Raw genomic sequence first — 19780 nt, forward strand, 5'->3', positions numbered from 1 at the left:
TTGAAGGTCACAAGGCATGCCGGGCAGTTATTGGCTGGCCAATCTTTCTTGCCTTGCATTGATCAACACAGTGTCCTCCATTCTGAATTTGAAGTTTTCATGATTGCAAGGATCCATACCCTTTGGTTCTTTCGGTAAAGTGACTTTATCGAAAGAACCAACGAGTACAGTGTCCTCCGCATGCTTGTCTATATGACCTTTTATACTTGCCAATGCCCATTCTCACTGCCACCCCAGTATACCACACAGCGCATGCACACTTGCAGTTGTAACCCTCATAGACACCAGCTGGGCTACAGGGGGCAACCTCTGTGCTGCTGTGTGAATGGCATGCACGGTGCACGTGCAGAAAGATGTAGCGATGAATGTGATGATGATGGTGGTGGTACTGATAGCTGGTGATGATGTATGTGCACCCATGGGTCTGAAGATAATTTGTGTTGATGTGGGGATACACACCTGAACAAACATGGCACTGAAATTGCAGTCCTGGTACAAATATAAAAATGATGGGTTTTTTTGGAACAAAAAAATGCCTGAATGCAAACAATGACTAAAATTAGCAATGTGCAAAACATTCATCTAAACAGGCATATCTGAAGCCAACATACAAAACACAGCAGGAACAAATATTAGTTAATCCTTCCAAACCCGGGGATGCTGAGTCTCTTTGACCAGGTCTGTAATGAGGGGTGTGGTGGGAGTTGGCCTGCTCGTCCAGAGGGTGCTGATGATGGTGTTGGCTGCATGGGGGGTGGGGGGGGACGGTGGTCTTGGTTGCTGGGCAATCCGCCGGTTCCTGATTGGCTGCCGGATGTTTTTTGTAATGGGACCACCCATTCCTCATGGAGAATCAGGCCAACAACTGCTGTGTGAATTTGTTGTAATAATTTTTTTGGGAATTTCCACATAACACCGAAATTTTGCAAAAGTGTGGAAGCAAACTTTTACATGATTCGGATTTAAACACTGTTGATTGATGATGACTCGCGATGATGTTGCTGTTACAATCGCTAATGATCCACCAACCCCCAATCCACCAAATCACACTAACCCCTCTTCCTTTGGCTGTCATTCCCCAAAGAATTGGGGGGCCCAATCCATCTCTAAATATATGGATTGGGCCCCCTTTAACTTTTGAATGCAGTATATGTATCATTGTATATCTGCACAGAATGGTATCCATAAATATGCATTTTTTCAGTTTAGAGTCGATTCAGACATGCTTGTTTTCCAAAGACGAAGTGTATAATAAACATTTTGTATTGTTTGGAAGAAATTACAATATGTGAAGGCATAACATATTTTTTTAAGAATATAAAGACTTGGCTAGTTACCAAAATAACAAAAATTTGTGTTGAAAATGTAATAAAATTGTATATTTTAAATTTGTTTATTACTTGAATTAAAGCTTTCGTGACTGCAGGAATTCATATTCTTTAGGTGTTTCGGTAGAGCCACGTAGATAAATAAATAAATAATAACATATCACGACGTTTCGATCGCAACACAAGCAATCGTCATCAGGTGAAAAATATAGCGGGAGAGCTACTGAGGCAGGAAAAAATATAGCAGGAGAGCTGCTGAGGCAGGACGTTATAAAGGTTTGAGATGGGTGTCGCCCAAGGGTCATAAGCGAAGTGGGCGGGGTTAGAGATGAAATTTGCATGTAAATGTAAAATCGGAGAGCTGAGCTACCTCCACGATGACGAAGCTGTGGAGGTGGCCATTTTATTGTGAGAGATTAGTATGTCAATGTAAGAAAATCGAAAACCACCACCACATCAAGGAAAACGAGCAACGGTGGCTGTGTTAGTGAGACATTTAGCCTGTTAATATACAGACATTTAACCTGTTAATGTAATTCAGAGAGTCGAAAATAACTGCGTAAGCAAAATGGGCGGGGCTAGAGATGAAATTTGCATACAAATGTAAGATCGGAGAGCTGCGCTACTACCACGATGACGAAGCTGTGGAGGTGGCCATTGTATTGTGAGAGATTAGCATGTCAATGTAGGAAAAACGAAAACCACCGCACATCAAGGAAAACAAGCAATGGTGGCTGTGTTCGTGAGACATTTAGCCTGTTAATGTAAAGACATTTGACCTGGTAATGTAACTCAGAGAGTCGAATATAACTGCTAACATCGGCAGGTAGGATGGAAACATCACAGCCAGATATGACTTAAACTGGTTAATAACATCCTTCCAATGATTGCTCAGTTTGTACCCATCTTCTCGGTTGAAATTGTGTCTGTGTTTATATATCTGGATGGCTTCATGAACGAATCTTTGCTGATAGCCAGTTGGATTGCAGAGTACCTTCGTCTTGGAAAAATATATTTCGTGTGTGCCCACAGCGTTAAAACAATGTTCACGAACACGGTCCGAGACATACCGCTTAGTTTCCCCAATGTGACTACTGCCGCAGACACAGTTTAGTTTGTAGACACCAGGGTATTGCATGTCAGGGATCAAATCCTTCACAGATCTGATCAGATCACGAATTTTATGTACTGTGTTGAATCGAACCTGGGTCTTGTGTTTGCTCATGATTTTGGAAATCTTTTTGGTAACCCCTGTTATGTATGGCAAGATGATAGTTTTGATTGGGTCCTCAGACGGTTCTTTCCCAACGATTGGATGATAGCTCTACGGATTGTGTAGTCTTAATATCCATTCATCTTGAGGGCTTGGTGTACGTGCTCCAGTTCACTGGCTAGGTGGTGATGGTCGGAAGTATAATGAGCTCTATGGTGTAGAGTTTTGATGAGGAAATTCTTCTGGGATGGATGGTGGTGGGAGTCAGGTTTTAGGTAGGCATCTGTATGGGTGGCTTTCCTGTAGACAGTATCCCATTGAGCCATCTTGTCTCTTTTCGATTAAAACCTCCAAGAATGGTAACTTTCCATCCTTTTTCACCTCCATGGTGAATGCTTACCCCGAGCTCTCAATACTCTGATAGTGCGCTGTTTTTGAGTTGTACACCTTTTGGCGTCATCTGGTCCACACCCGAGACAGCTTTAACAAAAGCTGTCTCGGGTGTGGATCAATCAACTTGAAGGACAGTGCATATCATTATTATTATCAGAGTTGTTTCTTTTTGTTTGCATTTTCACTGCTTGTGTTGTGGTTATTGCAAACATGATGCCTTGGATAAAAGTGTCAGTTTTGTACCAGTTTAAAGGGTAAAAACCCACTACTATATTTTGCCACTGGTAAAGGAGGTCTCATAGTGTAAATGTTTACCCCGAGCTCTCAATACTCTGATAGTGCGCTGTTTTTGAGTTGTACGCCTTTTGGTGTCATCTGGTCCAACACCTATGGAGACTAGGCTCTAAGAAAAGCTGTCTCGGGTGTGGACCAATCAACTTCAAGGACAGTGCATATCATTATCAGAGTTGTTTCTTTTTGTTTGCATTTTGACTGATTGTGTTGTGGTTATTGCAAACATGATGCCTTGTATAAAGGTGTCAGTTTTGTACCAGTTTAAAGGGTAAAACCCTACTACTAAAGATACCAAGTTAGCTGAGTTAAGTACAACTGAGGTGGTCTTACCAGTGAATGGTTGTAAGGTCTCAGTCAGAAATCGGGCCAGCTTGTAGGTGGGTGAGTCAATGGTGGAGATGATAGGACGGAGTGGTGTACCTTCTTTATAAATTTTGGTAAGCCATAAAATATGGGTGGTCTAGCAGCAGAGGGGGTTAAGGAAAGCCGCTTGGTTGGTTCGATTAAAAATGTCGAATCAGGCGGTTGGTAGGATCTCTATTGATTTTGGTATAGCTGCCATCATTAAATAGGTCCTGAATTTTGTTATAGCATGTGGTTTTGTCCATGATGATAGTGGCATTGCCCTTGTCGGCTGAGAGGATGACTATTTAATCTCTCTTTTTTAGTTGAGAAAGCTCAAAACGCTTATCATTGCTAATGTTGCTAATAGGTGTCAGCGTTTTTGAGGATTGCAGCGATATCCGATCTTGCCACGTCTGCAGGCATGTGTCCGAAACCCTTAAGGGCTATGTCAACCTGGGCAATTATATCATCAACTGGGATGAGTTTAGGGGTGACTGCGAAATTCAACCCTTTAACTCGAACCGATTTTAGGCTGCTGGAAATTGGGCTGTTACTCTGATTGATTGTCACCGTCTAACTTTTTAATGTGTGGATCTGACTTCTTCTTAGAAAGGAGGTTGAACTTGGAAATCAGGTTATCTTTGCATTAAGCTGACATTGAGGCGGCTGAAGAGGCTGTCATGTTATCTACATGGTCCCAATCAGATGTAGACATTTTTTCTGTCAATGTTAAGTGTGATTGCAAGAGAGTCTTGTCTAAATTGTTTAGTTCAAATCGGTGCAATCTTATTCTCTCTGAGATCAGGGCTAGGTTGGCCCTGAAAAAAATCCGTTTAGCAATTGGAGAAGTGACAGCAGCAGATGTCAGTGTAAAGGAGATCGGTATAGACCTTAGTGTCGCGGCATCTCTTCAGAATAGTGAGCGACTCGATCAGATGAGCCTTCTTGTCTCGAAGTATATTAAAAGATCTAATAGTTGTGTGGAAACCCTCCCCGTGACTGCAGGAATTCATATTATTTAGGTATTTCGGTAAAGCCAAGTAGATAGAAAAATAATAAAAATATGACGTTTAGATTGCAACACAAGCAATCGTCATCAGGTGAAAAAATATAGCGAGAGAGCTACTGAGGCAGAAAAAAATATAGCAGGAGAGCTGCTGAGGCAGGATGTTATAAAGGTTTCAGATGGGTGTAGCCCAAGGGTCATAAACGAAGTGAGCCAACGTTGCTCGTTTTCCTTGATGTGGCGGTGGCTCTCGTTTTTCTTACATTGACATGCTAATTTTATATTAACAGGCTAAATGTCTCACTAACACAACCACCATTGCACGTTTTCCTTGATGCGGCGGTGGTTTTCGTTTTCCTTAGATTGTTGACATGCTAATCTCTCACAATACAATTGCCACTTCCACAGCTTCGTCGTCGTGGAGGTAGCTCAGCTCTCCGATCTTACATTTACATGCAAATTTGATCTCTAGCCCCGCCCACTTCGCTTATGACCCTTGGGCTACACCCATCTCAAACCTTTATAACATCTTGACTCAGCAGCTCTCCTGCTATATTTTTTCACCTGATGACGATTGCTTGTGTTGCGATCGAAACGTCGTGATATTTTTAATATTTTTATATCTACGTGGCTTTACCGAAAGACCCAAAGAATATTTGTGTATTACTATCGTAATTCTATAAAAATACAATACATTCCAAAAAAAATCTGTTCAAAGTAAAATTTTAATTGATTCAATTGCTTTTAAAAACACATTCAAACAACATAATTCAACACAGTTCTGATAACCCGAAGTATGTTGTGCCTAAGCAAGAATGTATAAACTTTACGTTTTTTCAATGTAAATTACGACATATTAACTGTAAAATATGTTTTCAATTGACAGTATGACTCATGACTCATTCGCTATATATCTACCAGTGGTTGTCAAACATTCAGATGCTATGAGCGACATCGCATTCACAGGGCTGAGAGCCACAAGACATGCGCTGAGTGGGTCACGCACGATGGTCATCTCGGGTGGTTATGGTTCACTCACCCTAATTGGCTGTGGAGTTTAAAATGTAGCATTCTGTAAGAGCAGCCCTGGAGTACTCGTGTCTGGCTCCGCTGCCAGGGCCGAGTTACCGGAACTGCTCCCACTTCAAAATTACGTTGTTCCTGAAATTGTATTATTGAGCTGCACCTAGTGATGGGTTGTTTGGCCACTACTGCCATGTGCACTGTGGCAGATTCAAGTGAACACCACTGATGCACTGGCACAGCGGTTCACGAGTACGTGTGCGTTAGCATGCACCATCAATTTTCCCCCTTTAAATTTATTTGGTTACTTAGTATCTCATGAGGTGTGTGAAACATTTTGTCTTTTATGTGCTCCAAACTTTATACTGATACTACAGTCTTTGCTAGAAAGTGTTCTCATATTTACAGTTATGATATTATTGTAAAAAACACTTTTCTGAATAACAATATCGAGGTACTAAAAGAGAAATTGCTTAATTTTCTCATCGAGTAACATTTGATATGTTGTCGTGAGAGTGAAACACAACATGCAACACAAACATTCTTCATATTTTGGAAACTGCACTTTTCTCATCAACTTTTATGTGCTTCTTATAATATTCCTCAGTGACACCATTCGGGTATGGCAACTGGACGTCCCCAACCGTAAAATTCGACCTACAGACTGCCAGACAGGTCAACTTAAGAGGATAATCAAGTGTGTGGCAGTAAGTAGATATCCTCCATCCTTGTACTCATTCCTTCTTGCATTTGTGGCAGAACAAATCATGTATATGTTCAACCACAGGTATATGCATGATATGATGTTCCTTTGAAATTAATAATAATTACAGCCATTTTTCATCCACGATTGGATTCAGGTTTTCCATGTAAGTTTGTATGGTTTTATTTTTTATTGTCTTACTTCACCGCATTGGATGGCAGGGTGCCTCAGATCAGTTGCGATGTCACTTATTTACGATAAACAGTTATGGAAAAGTAATTAAACCTTTTTTTGTTTTGTGTGGGCTTGCCTTGATGTCAATTATCTGTTTTACGGATTTATTCAGCTGGTAATGAATAAACTCAAATTTATATGATGAATTAGGAATAGTTTTAATTCCTCCACAACAAACATTTGCTTAATACTGTGCTCTGCATGTGAATATGTTAACATTGCCAATCCAGCCTTGTTATGTTCAGGCATTACTCAAACATTCCTACAGAGTGGGTCAGAAGCCAGATATATGAAATTTAACTGTCAGATTTTTCCAATAACTTGAAGCCTCCACCTTCCCTTGTGACACCTTTCCTGGATTTTAGGCATTAGAAGTGTGATGGCCTCAGCACAATTGTCAATGGCTTATGTAAAAAAAAAAAGATCTTTAAAATGGTTCATAGCTGTAATGTCCTCTCTGGGTCAATGAACTTTGGGATGTGTGGAGGGATCCAGAATGGAGGATTGTCGCCCGTTTGTTCTTGGATGCAAATATTACATTTGGATAAACCGTTATTTGTGAAAAACCTCAACGGTCATGGTGGTGGTGGTGCTTGTTGTCCGAGTCTAGGTGGCACCAGATGACAGCTTCTTTTACTGTGGCACCACAAGTGGAGACATCTTGAAGGTTAATCTCAAAACGAAGCTGCTCAACAGCTATGGTCCGGAGAAGAACAAGTTCACACTGGTAACATGTCTTTGTTTTTAAATAAAATATAAAGCTACTGAAAAGCAAAGTAAAATGTTTACCGTATCGACTGGTCTTGACCTCAGAAACCAAGTGCAATCCACTTTTCCACTAACATTGTTACACACATGCATGAAACTGCTGAAACTACGGCTCTACCCTTCTGCTGTGACCCCTTCATCTTTGAACGGATCATCATACATCATTATCACCTTCATTTTTTTTATCTGCATCTCCAACATCCATTATTGTCTTATCATTATCCATCCTCTTCATCATTATCATCATCCTGTTATCATGATTATCTCATGTTTTCCTGCATATTCATCATAATTTTGTGTGTTTAGTGTATTGTCCTTCCCCCGCACCCCTGATTTGCACGATTAGCATCGTACGGTGCAAAAGAAGCTCAACATGTATATCATCTCCATAGTCAATTTATTATCTTTCTTCCTCTCCATGCTTGATCCTGTTATCCATGGGTGACCGTGTGAACTTCATTAGCATTGTCATCATAATCTTATCAGCATCATCTTTATCATCTTGCTGTGGAAAACAGGAAAAATATTGCCTATCTTTAACTCCTCATCTGGAATATGTGTGAATCAATAGGAGTGCTGATCAATTGATAATATTGAAGAATAACGGTTCAGCCAAAAGAACTGGGACATTATAAAATCATGGAAAAGAGTGTCACGTATCAGAGATATTTCACTATACACAGTTTCAGTGGAAATCACTGGATGATGTTGCAGATCGTGGACAATAGGTAATATAGTCTTAACTGACTTTATGTTTTCAAAAATAAATGGTGATGAAACAACTTTGGCTCTGAACTACATAAATGATCTTTCCAGCCTCTTTATGACATAAGATCTCACTATCTTGATTCATAGATGCATGTCACTTTGACACGTGGTCCCCTGACGCATTCAAATGTATTTTAAGTGGAGTCTCCAGCTATGAGTCATTCCATCTAAATTATTTACAACTCTGCATTAAACAACACTGGCCAAAAATATTAACCTACTATATTTTTTATTATTGTAATGCTTGAGATGGAATTTGTATTGTCATACTGGTGAAACTTGGGTGGAGTGGTGGCATTCTGGTTAGTGCACTGTGCTATGATCCCAATGATCTGAGTTTGGTTTTCAGTCATGGCTTGCATAAGTGGACATAGTCCACTTGTTGGTATAGTAGCGTAGAAAATGTGACTTTACCGAAAGAACTAAAGAGTAATTTCTGCAGTCACGAAAGCTTCAAATCAAGTATGGATTTTGTCCGTGAACCAGAGCAGAAATTGGTATCACCTAAGGTAGTAAAACGTTAGCGATACCAATGTGTAATACAAATACATTATTTGATAACCACACTCATTTCAAATGGTTATCACATTATTCACTGTTGCTGGTCATTTAAAGACATTGAAACCACGAAAGTGATGTCACCCCGGGTGGTATTGATGAGTTAAATATCTGGTCTGGACTCATGGAAATACGAGTGCATAAATATGACCTTTATATAATATATTAGATCATATATATAGCAGTTGGGCTCTAACCTCGTTTTAAAATACACAAATCTACAATTGTATTCTATTTTACACCTCTCCAATGTGTTTCTGGGTTGTACCGTGTGTTGTTTGGCACGATGTCCAATGTTTCACTCCACTTGCTGGGAGCTCCTTCAGGAGCAAACGTCGGACCTAAATGCCGAACAACAAATATAGTACAACCCAGAAACACATCGGAGAGCCCTTCAGCACAATCGTAAAAACATATGCAGTCTATAGTAGACCGCATAATAAAACAGGTTATTCAAGACACCGACGCATGCATGTTATATACTGTATATGTACATATATATTTTACTGGTAGGAACGAAGTGGACCAGCCTACAATAGATTATATCTTCCGTCCGTTTGTCCGTCCGTCCGTGTAGCAACATCGCCCCCTACTGCAAACACTTGGCATGACCCTACAAAAACCTTTAGACTCTGTGAGGCTTTCCTGGCTAAACAAGTGTAACATTCCCTTATAATTCCCTCAGATAGCTTTTAATTAAAACATTTAAATTAATGAGGCTTTCCTGGCTAAACACGTGTAACATTCCCTTATAATTCCCTGAGATAGCTTTTAATAAAAACTTTGAAAATAAATAAAAAACTCACAGCGCCCTAAAGCCTACAGCTAGGCCTAAAGCCTAGAACTAGGCCTCAAAGTCTCCCTTCGTATCGTACCCCCGCGTGTGTGCAAGGGAGTTAATGTTTAACAATGTTACATTCCTTGATGCTTTTAAATAGAAACATTTAAATTTAAAGCTTTTACATAAATAATAAAAACATTTAAATTAAAAATTAACTCACGGCGGCCTAAAGCCTACAGCTAGGCCTCAAGCCTTGAACAACGCCTTAAACTCTCCCTTCATATCGTTCCCCCATCGTGTGTGCAAGAGAGTTAATGTTTAACAATGTTACATTCCCTGATGCTTTTAAATAGAAACATTTAAATTTAAAGCTTTTACATAAATAATTAAAACAGATAAATTAAAAATTAACTCACGGTGCCCTAAAGCCTATAGCTAGGCCTAAAGCCTAGACCTAGGCCTCAAACTCTCCCTTCGTATCGTACCCCCGCATGTGTGAAAGGGAGTTAATGTTTAAAAATGTTACATTCCCTGATGTTTTTTAGTAGAAACATTTAGATTTAAAGCTTTTACATTAAAAAAACAACTCCCTACCCCCTCCTCGTCGGCGGCTTTCCAGCCTAGAGCCAGGCCTGGGAATCTCTCCCCCGCTAGGGGTGTATTGGGCGGGGCTACAGCGGCAGGGGGCGGGGCTACGTGGGGCTGGGCGGGGCAACGGCGGCAGGGGGCGTGGGCACGAGGTGGAGGGCGGGGCTACGCGGGGTTGGGGCGGGGTTACGGCGGTAAGGGGCGGGGCAACGAGCTGGGGCCGGAGACACCGAGATGGGGCGGGGCCACGGGTGGCCGGGGCGGGGTTACGCGGGTGGAGGGCGGGGCCACGGGGCATCCACTTATTGGCGGCCATTTTTTGCCATTTCATTTTATTATAGCCATTCAATTGTTCGTTCCTACCAGCCCACCCCGCAGGGTCCTGTTAATCGTGGTTTGGTGGTAATTAATTGAAGGTGGAGGGGTTACCAGCCCCTCGCACCCGTCCAGAGCTCCCATTTGGCTGCTGTCGTGGTTACAATGGCCATGAAGGAAAAGGCCAATCTAAATTGGCCCTCCCCCCACGGCACTGCCCACCACAGCGTTGCCGTCTGGCACCACGAAGAGGGAGGAGGTTGTTTTTGCTGGACAAAAAAAATGTATTAAGCTTGTGCCGGAGGCCCCGGGGTGGCAGGTGACTATGATGTCTCCTGGCCAAACCCCATTTGGCAGAGCCAGGAGACTGAATCCTTACCCTTGGGGCTCCTCCAGAAGTAACAAAAAGCCACTACATATGGCCACGTGGAATGTTCAAACGCTCACTGCGGAGGAGAGGCTGCCACTCCTCTGTCAGGAGCTGGACCGGTACCACCTAGATCTCTGGTATTCAGGAGGTCCGGTGGACCGGCTCTGGCTCCTGCTACCACGAGGGGTGGACAGTCCTTGACTCGGGGCAGGAGACTGATAAACAACAGGGAGTGAAGGGGGCGTGGGCGCGTGGCGGTGAGGTGTGGGAAGATGTAAGCCCCAGACTACTTTGGGCTCGCCTTCCCATCAACCAGAGGTGAGGAGTGGTGGTTATGGTTACTTATGCCCCCACCGAAGACGAGCATCCGTGGAGGGATGCAGCAAGGCCGATGAGTCAGATTCCTTCTATGAACTCCTGTCACAGGTGCTGGCCAAAGCGGCCCCTCGGGATAGAGCCATCTTGTTGGGTGACTTCAATTCCCGAGTTGGTCATGATGCTAGCACCTGGTCTGGAGTGATTGGAAGGCATGGGCCAGATCAGCTCAATAACAATGGTAGGAGGCTGCTTGATTTTTGTGCAGCACATAGGCTTGTAATTACCAACACGCTGTTCCGGCATCGGCATATCCACACAACATCTTGGATGCATGCCGGGTCCAAGCAAGAACATCTGCTGGACTACATAGTGACGGAACAGCAGATGCGGGCCCATGTCCTTGACACCAGGACCTACCATGGAGCTGATATGTCCACTGACCATCGACTTGTCATCTATAAAATGTGCCTGCCATTTTTCCACTCCGGTGGGTGTACACCCAGGACACCATTCAAACCCATAGTGGCATGGTCTCAGCTAGGTGATGAAAGTTCCAAGCGAGAATTTCATCATCACTTTCTGCTGGGGTTGGCATCGTTCCCCACTCCTCCTGATGTCGAGGGGAAATGGGCCAGGTTTAGGACTGTGGCTCATGCAGCTGCAATGGCTGCTTTGGGTACACGGTCCAGACCTCCCCAGAGACCCTGGCTGACAGAGGAGGTGTTCAGGCTGGCTGAGAAAAAGCGACAGGCCCACTCTCATCGTGTACAGCATCCCACGTCAGAAAATGAGGAGGCTTACCGCAGCCTTCGCTCAGAGTTTCGGAGAGCCGTGAGGTGCTGCAAGGATAGTTGGTGGTCGCGGGTTGCTGAGGAGATGGAGTCTGCCTCAATGGCCTGCGATCACAAATTGCTCCTTAACTCTATCAAAAAAGTAACCTGCAGTGCCACACCTATTGTCATTATTAGGGGAAAGAACGGTGATCCAATCTCCGACCCCCAGGAACAGGTTTGCAGATTTGCTGGGCATTTTTGTGAGGTCCTGGGGGAGGGGAAATCCCTCAGCCTGGAAAACATCATGGGACAAAGTGGGGATGACCCTGCTGAGGCTGCGGTGCCTCAAACATTGGAAGATGTCACCCCCTATGAGTGGCTGGCTGAGGTGCCATCTGTTGAGGAAGTACTGAAGGCGATCCAGAGCCTGAGACCAGAGAAAGGCACCAGGCAGAGATGATCTCCCAAGCGAAATGCTGAGGGAGGGTGGCATTTGTGCACAGACTGCCCTACATGACATCATAACAACAGTCTGGACCACTGGACGGGTTCCGCAGAATTGGAAGGATGCCCTGGTGGTCCCCCTATTTAAGAAGGGGGGCCACCAGCAGAGGTGTAAGAAATTCCAACAAGACCTACATCTCTGTTTTATTAACCTGGTCAAGGCCTATGATGCCATCAGTAGGCTTGGGCTCTGGGTTCTTCGTACTTTCGGAGTCCTTGACCCGCTGCTGGTGAGCGGGCCCGGGTAAAACTGCGTGGCTAAGAGTCGGAGCCATTCCCTGTTCACCTTGGGGTGCGACGGGGATGTCCTCTGGCTCCCACATTAATTATTTAACATCTATTTCGACCACGTTCGTGAAGCCTTCAATAGCTGTACCGGAGGAATTTCCATCTGGTACAGATACAATGGGAGACTGATGCCTGGGTGCGGAAAAGGGATAGCTCCCTATTGCTCAACCATGTTATGTATGCCGATGATCTGGTAATTGCTGCTCACTCAGAGGAGGAGATGGAGACGCTGCTGCTGAACCTGGAGCTTGCCACTAAGAGGTGGGGACTTATCATCAGCCCCACCAAAACTAAGCACCTGCCTGGGTATTTTGTAGCATTGGACACTCCACCCCCACAACTCCCAATTGGTGATAGGGCAGTTGTGAAGAGAGTGGAGAGTTTCCCATACCTGGCCAGTGTGCTCATGACCGGCTCCGCTTTGACAGCAGAGGTCTCACTCCGAATCAGTAGAGCGGCATTATCTTTTCATCGGTTGTGTAAAGCTGTGTGGAAGCTACCTGGTCTGTCGCCCCGCACGAAGCTTCAGGTCTTCTCGGCCACAGTCATTCCCTCCCTTCTCTACGCTTGCGAAACGTGGACCCCCCTAATGGAACATCTTCGCCGGTTAGAAACATGTAGGCTTGCCTGCCTACGATCCATCCTGGGTTTAACCAGGCTGGATTGTATGAGGAGCTCACATATCCTTGAAATATCTGGACAAAGTCCCATCGGTGAGCTCCTCCGGCAGGCAAGGCTGCATTGACTGGGTCATATAGCCCGCATGCCCAGCCGCTGCATGCCTAAACAGCTTTTGTTCGGCCAGATAGAGGGGGCTAAACAAGCGCAGCACAGGCTAGAGAAGAGATGGAGTGATGTGGTACAGGAGGATGTGGAGCTGAGTGGACTTGTCGATGACTGGTACCAGCAGTGTCAAGATTGGCCTCTGTAGAGGAGGCTCGTGAAGGACGCTACTGGGCAGTTGGAGGCAGTCGCCCTCCAACAACAACGGAGGCGGGAGGAGTGACGCTCAAAACAACGAGCGGAGTGCCAGGTGGCTAAAGCACAGGAAGTTGGCACAGTAGAGGGCACAGGTGGTGCATCAGCCAGTCATCTCAGTCAGTCGACCCGTGGCACCTGGGTCTGCCTCGTGACCTCCTGCCAGAGGGCGTTTGACACTTCACTTGGCCTCAACGTGCAAATAGCTTGGCACAAACGTCGTGGTGATGTCACCGCCACTTAGTAGCGAATGGCGGTTGTTGTATATATATGAAGGCCCCAGGGGGAATAGTAGTTAGAATATGCTTCTCACAATTGGAAGGTGCAAGTTTATATTGCAGTCAAGCGTAGACAACCTTTCTACCCTACAGGCTTGATAAATGAAAAGCAATTTGTGGGAAGTCAGTGGTGGTTGTTCTGCCCATACCTCTGCCACGTGAATGGGGATTGTAATCAAAGGGCCAGTAGATGAACCACTCGCATATGAAATTGAAAATCACCTCGAGCCTTTACAGTAATAAGGCTCTTTCAAAGGAAACATTAAAAGATTACTGAGCTGTAACATAAATACACAAAACAAGTACCCAAACACATATCTTAACACAAATATTATATATTCACCAGACTAAATTTTACAAATATATTTTTATGGTGAAAAAAGCTTACATTTCCCAGTTATGAATGTAATCCTGGACCTCATAATTGCATGACTTTAGAAATGTAAAACGTGCCAGTAACAGATAACCAAAAAATTCAGGCAAAAAAATGCATAAATGATATTACTCAGGGTGCTCAGAGACTGATGGTGACCCTATTAAGTTACCAGTTTACAAATTCAAATCTTGATTTAGCTGATGATGCTTTATTGCTTTACAGTTAATTCAACATGTTTTTCATGCTGTAATTAATACGTACATTTCTATTTGGAGACAAATGTTGACAGGAAAATTCCACACTCGTAAATCTAATCCTACACCTTGTAATTCAATGGTGAAGTTCACAACAAAATATGATAGGAAGGCATTGTAGATTTAATCGGAAAGATGTCACGGTGGGTGAGATACGTGTGCAGCATGGAACAGGGCATATTATGAGTGCTGTTTCATCTGAAGCAGCACACTGCTTAAGCACACTGCTTGATATTGGTCAGATTTTGATCAATACATTGGCAAGCATAAGTGATATCTGTAAATATGACGATTTTATGGGTGCTATTGACAAAAAATAGCATAAAACTACAATGTGGTGAAAGCCAAAAACATACGTATCATTGACTTAAAGCTTTTTTTAAGCAATCGTATTCTCACCTGAAGACGATTGCTTGTTTTGCGATCGAAACGTCATGATATTTTTTATTATTTTTATATCTACGTGGCTTTACCGAAAGACCCATAGAATATACGCATCAATGTGTTGGCTATGAAAACCTTTGTTTGAGTTAGGTTATAATTGTTATGCGATTATGAATGTACTTACATTGGAGTGGACACATCTTCTTTCGTATGGCTGACGGAGATGCAGAGCAACAACTACAATTTCACATTGAAGTGGTCAAGCCAGATAACCGCGTTAGAAGCAGCGGAGTGTATCGCTGTAATGCAGGGGCGGTTTCTTCATTAGGGCGATTGGGCGACGCACCACCAATGTCATTCAACCACAGAGTCACACTAGCCGTCACTGTGCCTCTGGATATAGTCCAATCAGCGTCATGCTACGTTCTGTGGAGTACCGCCTCTTTTTGGGCGATTTCCCTCCAGCTGAGAATCGTCCCGAGTGGTCCCATAGACTTACATTCAAAGATGTTTTTTTTCGAACGGGGGCGCTGCAATGCATTCTCTATGGCTTCCGGGAGGGCTCGCCCTAACGTGCTTACGTCATCATACGTGCTTACGTCATCATACGTAAGCACGTTTCATCCAACAATATAATTTGTCGCCACCTAGTGGAATCTTTAATAAAAGAAACTTGAGTGATTTGTTTTAATAGTGAGTATAGAAACAAACAAGATGTATTGTAAGAGTCACTTTATTTTTCATTAATATTAAAGAAGTGAAGTTGCCTTTACATGCTTAAGCTGTTAATTTATCCATTGCATGGGTGGACCTTATCCTTATCAATCATCCAGACATTTGCCCCCCCTGAGAGATTTTGCAGGAGCCGCCACTGCTGTAATGTCTCCTTCGTTTTTGTGGATCGGGCATTGCGTCGTTATGTGTTGACGCAATGCTCGATCCACAAATAAGAATGAGACATTACAGTGATACATGGACACATAAGTTGGTGACAAAGGGAAGGTGGTGGGATATTGTGTGAGCTGAATTCAAAAGTTGGGGGTCAACTCTACATTAATTGTCGGATCTTGCAAAAGGAAGAAAGTGATGACAAGGTGCAGTGCCATTCGCAGCACTTGCTGTGATGACCTTTTCATCTTGAATGTAATATTTATGACCAAAAACCTTAGACCGCCTGAAAATCACAAAAATACATAGTATACTGACTATATTCTTTGCTTTACTTGTTTTTATTGTTATGATTAATAACAACATGGATTAAAACAAATCTTTTTACAGCTCTTTTTGAAGCCACAGTTTGATAACAGTCTGTTTACTCGCCCTTGGTAATGGAGGTTGTGTAACGCTCGTAGGGCAGGTGCAGTGAGATGAGGGGCCCAGGATTGGTTTGGATATCACGCTGAATTGATGTTAACCATGACTGCCAATGATGCTCAATCCCACTCCATGTTCATGTTATTAAGTTGCAAATGTATATACTTTTAATGAAGGTAATAGCAAAAACAACGATTTGATATTCTAAAACTTGAAAAAAATACTTTCCAATCCACGTGTTCGAAATTTTTTTTTTTTAAATGTCATCGCCTTGGTAATGCATCTATTCCAAGCCATAGGTATTGTAAAATTGTTGGGCTCCCGACTGCCCTCATGTCACCGTTTGGTGTTGTGACCCCTGGGATTCGATCATGTGGCATGCTACAAATGTTGAAGTTCTTTCCTCATGATTTGACACGCTCATCAATAATCCTCTTCACGGTGAATAATTCATCCACATTTCCTGCAGTTCTTTTAACCAATTCAGCAGTGTGACGGGGACCGTTCAAATATTCTCAATGGCATTGTGTATATTCTTTTCAGAACATTACACCACTTAACATTTATTTTTATTTAACTCGGTTCGTATAATGTTACTTTTTAATAATCTGTTGTTGGATTTTGTATTTAGATCGTGAAAATACATTCCCCTGCTCATGTAACGTAATGTAAATAGTCATTTAACAAATGCAAAATCATGCTAATAGAATCTCTAATGCGCATTTCTGACTCGTCACACTGTGTTTTTAAAATTAATTTTAAGGTCTCTCTTGAAGCGGTTGAACTCAAGGTTTTGTGTTCTTGAGTTTGTCGGGTAGTAAAATCCACGTGAAAGGGCCCACCTTCTGAAACGCATTCATGAGTCGTCTTTAGGCGGGGTTTGTTTAACAACAACAAGATTACCAAGAGCAGCAGATCTAAAGTGTTGTTGTTTCCGATCATTGGCGGCAGGCCTGCATAACTCGGATAAATAACAAGGTGCCATACAAGTATAGGGCAATTCTCATCTTCATTAATGTACCGGAGTCAATAATATTAATTCCATATTAACATGATGGGGCCAGTATTTCCACATGACAACTACTGTTGACATCCAACAAAGTGTTTTTATTTTATTTTAGAGGCTTTGGAGATTTGATGGCCAAGTGTGAGTCAAACGCTCTGTCATTGCAACCTAATTTAGAGATATATGACAAAAATATAATAAACTTAGAATGTATTAGCTAAAAATTTAATGTTTATCCAAAAATGATATATTTCTCTCGTGAGACATCACAGACGTTTATATCTGGTTAACATATTTAGATTAACTAAAATAAATTGCCCATGCATTCTAATGCAAGATCTTTCCAAACAATGTTGAGGCTCTTGAACAAAGGCAATTGTTCTAGGTGTGTTTCTGCTTGAAGAGGTTGTTATTCACTTGGCTTTGTAACAGCTACTGAATGTCATTTAAGAAATAACATTGAAATATTCAGTTTCCACTATTGCAAATTATCATATCAGTGTTTCATTAAGAATGCCTCAATTTGGTGGCTTTTCCACATAAGGTCGTACACATTTATGTCAGCTGATATACTGGAATACAATGTATTTCTTACATTCAGGCTGTTATGGAATCACTCCACTTTCCTTTTGGTTACTCTTTGGTTCTTTCGGTAAAGTCACGTAGAAATATTTTTAAATTAAATAATAGCATACGACGTTTCGATTGCAACACAAGCGATCGTCATCAGGTACAAATGAAAGTTAAAACAACCCTAGTAAACTTAGAAAGATAATGCAATACAACACAGAGATTCGGCTAACATAACAGTCAACACTCTACCTGGTTGATTACGTTCTTCCAAAGATTTCTAAATGTGAGAGAGAGACAAAACACAGACACAAATACCGACACACAAGCAGAGAGAGACAACAGAGACACACAGAGAGAGAGAAACCAAACTGCAGGAAATACTAGAGAGACAACACAAAGACACACAGAGAGAGAAAACACACTTAATAAAAATAAACTTAATAAAATTTGGAAATGTAATGCAATGCAACACAGTTGATTACATTCTTCCAAAGATTGCTAAATTAGAAGTTAAGTGTGGAATTTGAGAGAGAGACAAGACCCAGACACGGAGACACAAAGACAGACACACAAGCAGAGAGAGACAACACAGAGACACAGAGAGAGAGAACACAAACTTAAAACCTCCCCGTAGAGGTGGTTCAAACTTGATTTTGAGAAATAAAAAAGAAATAAATGATAGCATGCGACGTTTCGATTGCAACACAAGCAACCATCATCAGGTACAAATGAAAGAGAAAACAAACCTAGTAAACTTAGAAATATAATGCAATACAACACAGTGAGTCGGCTAACACAACAGTCAACACCCTACTTGGTGATTACGTTCTTCCAAAGATTGCTAAATTTGAGAGAGAGACAAAACACAGACACGGAGACACATAGACAGACACATAAGCAGAGAGAGATAACACAGACACACAGAGAGAGACACACACACATAGGCACACAGAGAAACAACGCCTCTGTGTCGAGGCCTTAAATAGAGAGAGGGGGGCAGAGAGAGAGGGGGGGGGGTATAGAAATTAGCATGTCAATGAGGGATTTGGAGATTTCGTGACTGCAGGAAATAATAGAGCAACAACACGAGGACACACAGAGAGAGATTAGATTCACATTATTTGGCTGCCATTGTCACCAGTTTTATTCATCGCTCATCATCCTGCAATGTATCCTGATAAAAGAGTGTTCTTGTTAGTGAGCATTACATCTCCAATTATATGTTGCATCGTGTGCTTAATTGTCATTGTAGTTCTGAATGGTTCCAAAGAGCTGTATTTGATTCAAGCAAAAATCTAACGGGCATTTCCATTAACAAACAATCCAATTCCTGTTTGTCCCTGGTAGGGAGTAACAGCCTTGAGTCTCCTCAAGTCTGGAGAGCTTTTGGTTGGTACAGGAGATGGTGTGGTTGCACTTTGCAAGGAAGCCAACTTCAAGACAATGCAGTAAGTGTCACTCATGTGATTTATCATCATTATACATTGTCTATAGCGGAATCGCTGTCCCCTGTACAAAATGTTATTTTTTCAGAAAAAGCCATAGCAACTCAGTCACATTCTCAGCAGCATTAGTGAAACGGCCAAGTATTACGCACGACATTTGTCAAGTGCACCTTTACTATACTATATTTACCGAAAGAACCAAGAAGATGAATCCCTGCAGTCACGAAAGCTTTAAATCGAAATTTAATATACTTGTCAATATTTGCCTGATTTACGTTAACGAGGTTACTGAGAACGACTCATTGAGTCCGCAAGATGTTGTTAATGTGTTGTGTCATATTGCCATGATGATCACCTTACCTCAGCCAGCCAATCAGACCACTTGTTGCTTGTCCAACAAAAACATTTGAAAGGCATTTAAAAAAAGGTGCGTGATGCAGGTCTGACATTATTCGGCTTTCAAAGTTGCTCCATATGAAAGCCAATGCTTAATCAAGAGCAACATGGACAACAATATTATTTTGTGCAACAGTTCAGGATAATTGGACTGTTTTTCTTGAGCTTTACAACAAAGCAGCACAAGGCTCAATTTGTGTATAACT

General features: G+C 42.4%; 1 protein-coding gene across 1 annotated transcript in view; it reads left to right on the forward strand.

The window, feature by feature from the left end:
* Positions 1 to 19780, forward strand: part of CFAP52 (cilia and flagella associated protein 52) — a 76494-nt gene that overhangs the window by 10737 nt on the left and 45977 nt on the right. The window contains exons 5-7 of the mRNA XM_078611113.1: positions 6210 to 6309; positions 7150 to 7266; positions 19081 to 19181. Of these exons, the coding sequence (XP_078467239.1) occupies positions 6210 to 6309; positions 7150 to 7266; positions 19081 to 19181 (318 nt within the window). The remainder of the gene's footprint in view (positions 1 to 6209; positions 6310 to 7149; positions 7267 to 19080; positions 19182 to 19780) is intronic.

The sequence above is a fragment of the Lampetra planeri genome, chromosome 35, assembly GCF_965212315.1.
Source record: "Lampetra planeri chromosome 35, kcLamPlan1.2.h2, whole genome shotgun sequence".
Lineage (NCBI taxonomy): Eukaryota > Metazoa > Chordata > Hyperoartia > Petromyzontiformes > Petromyzontidae > Lampetra > Lampetra planeri.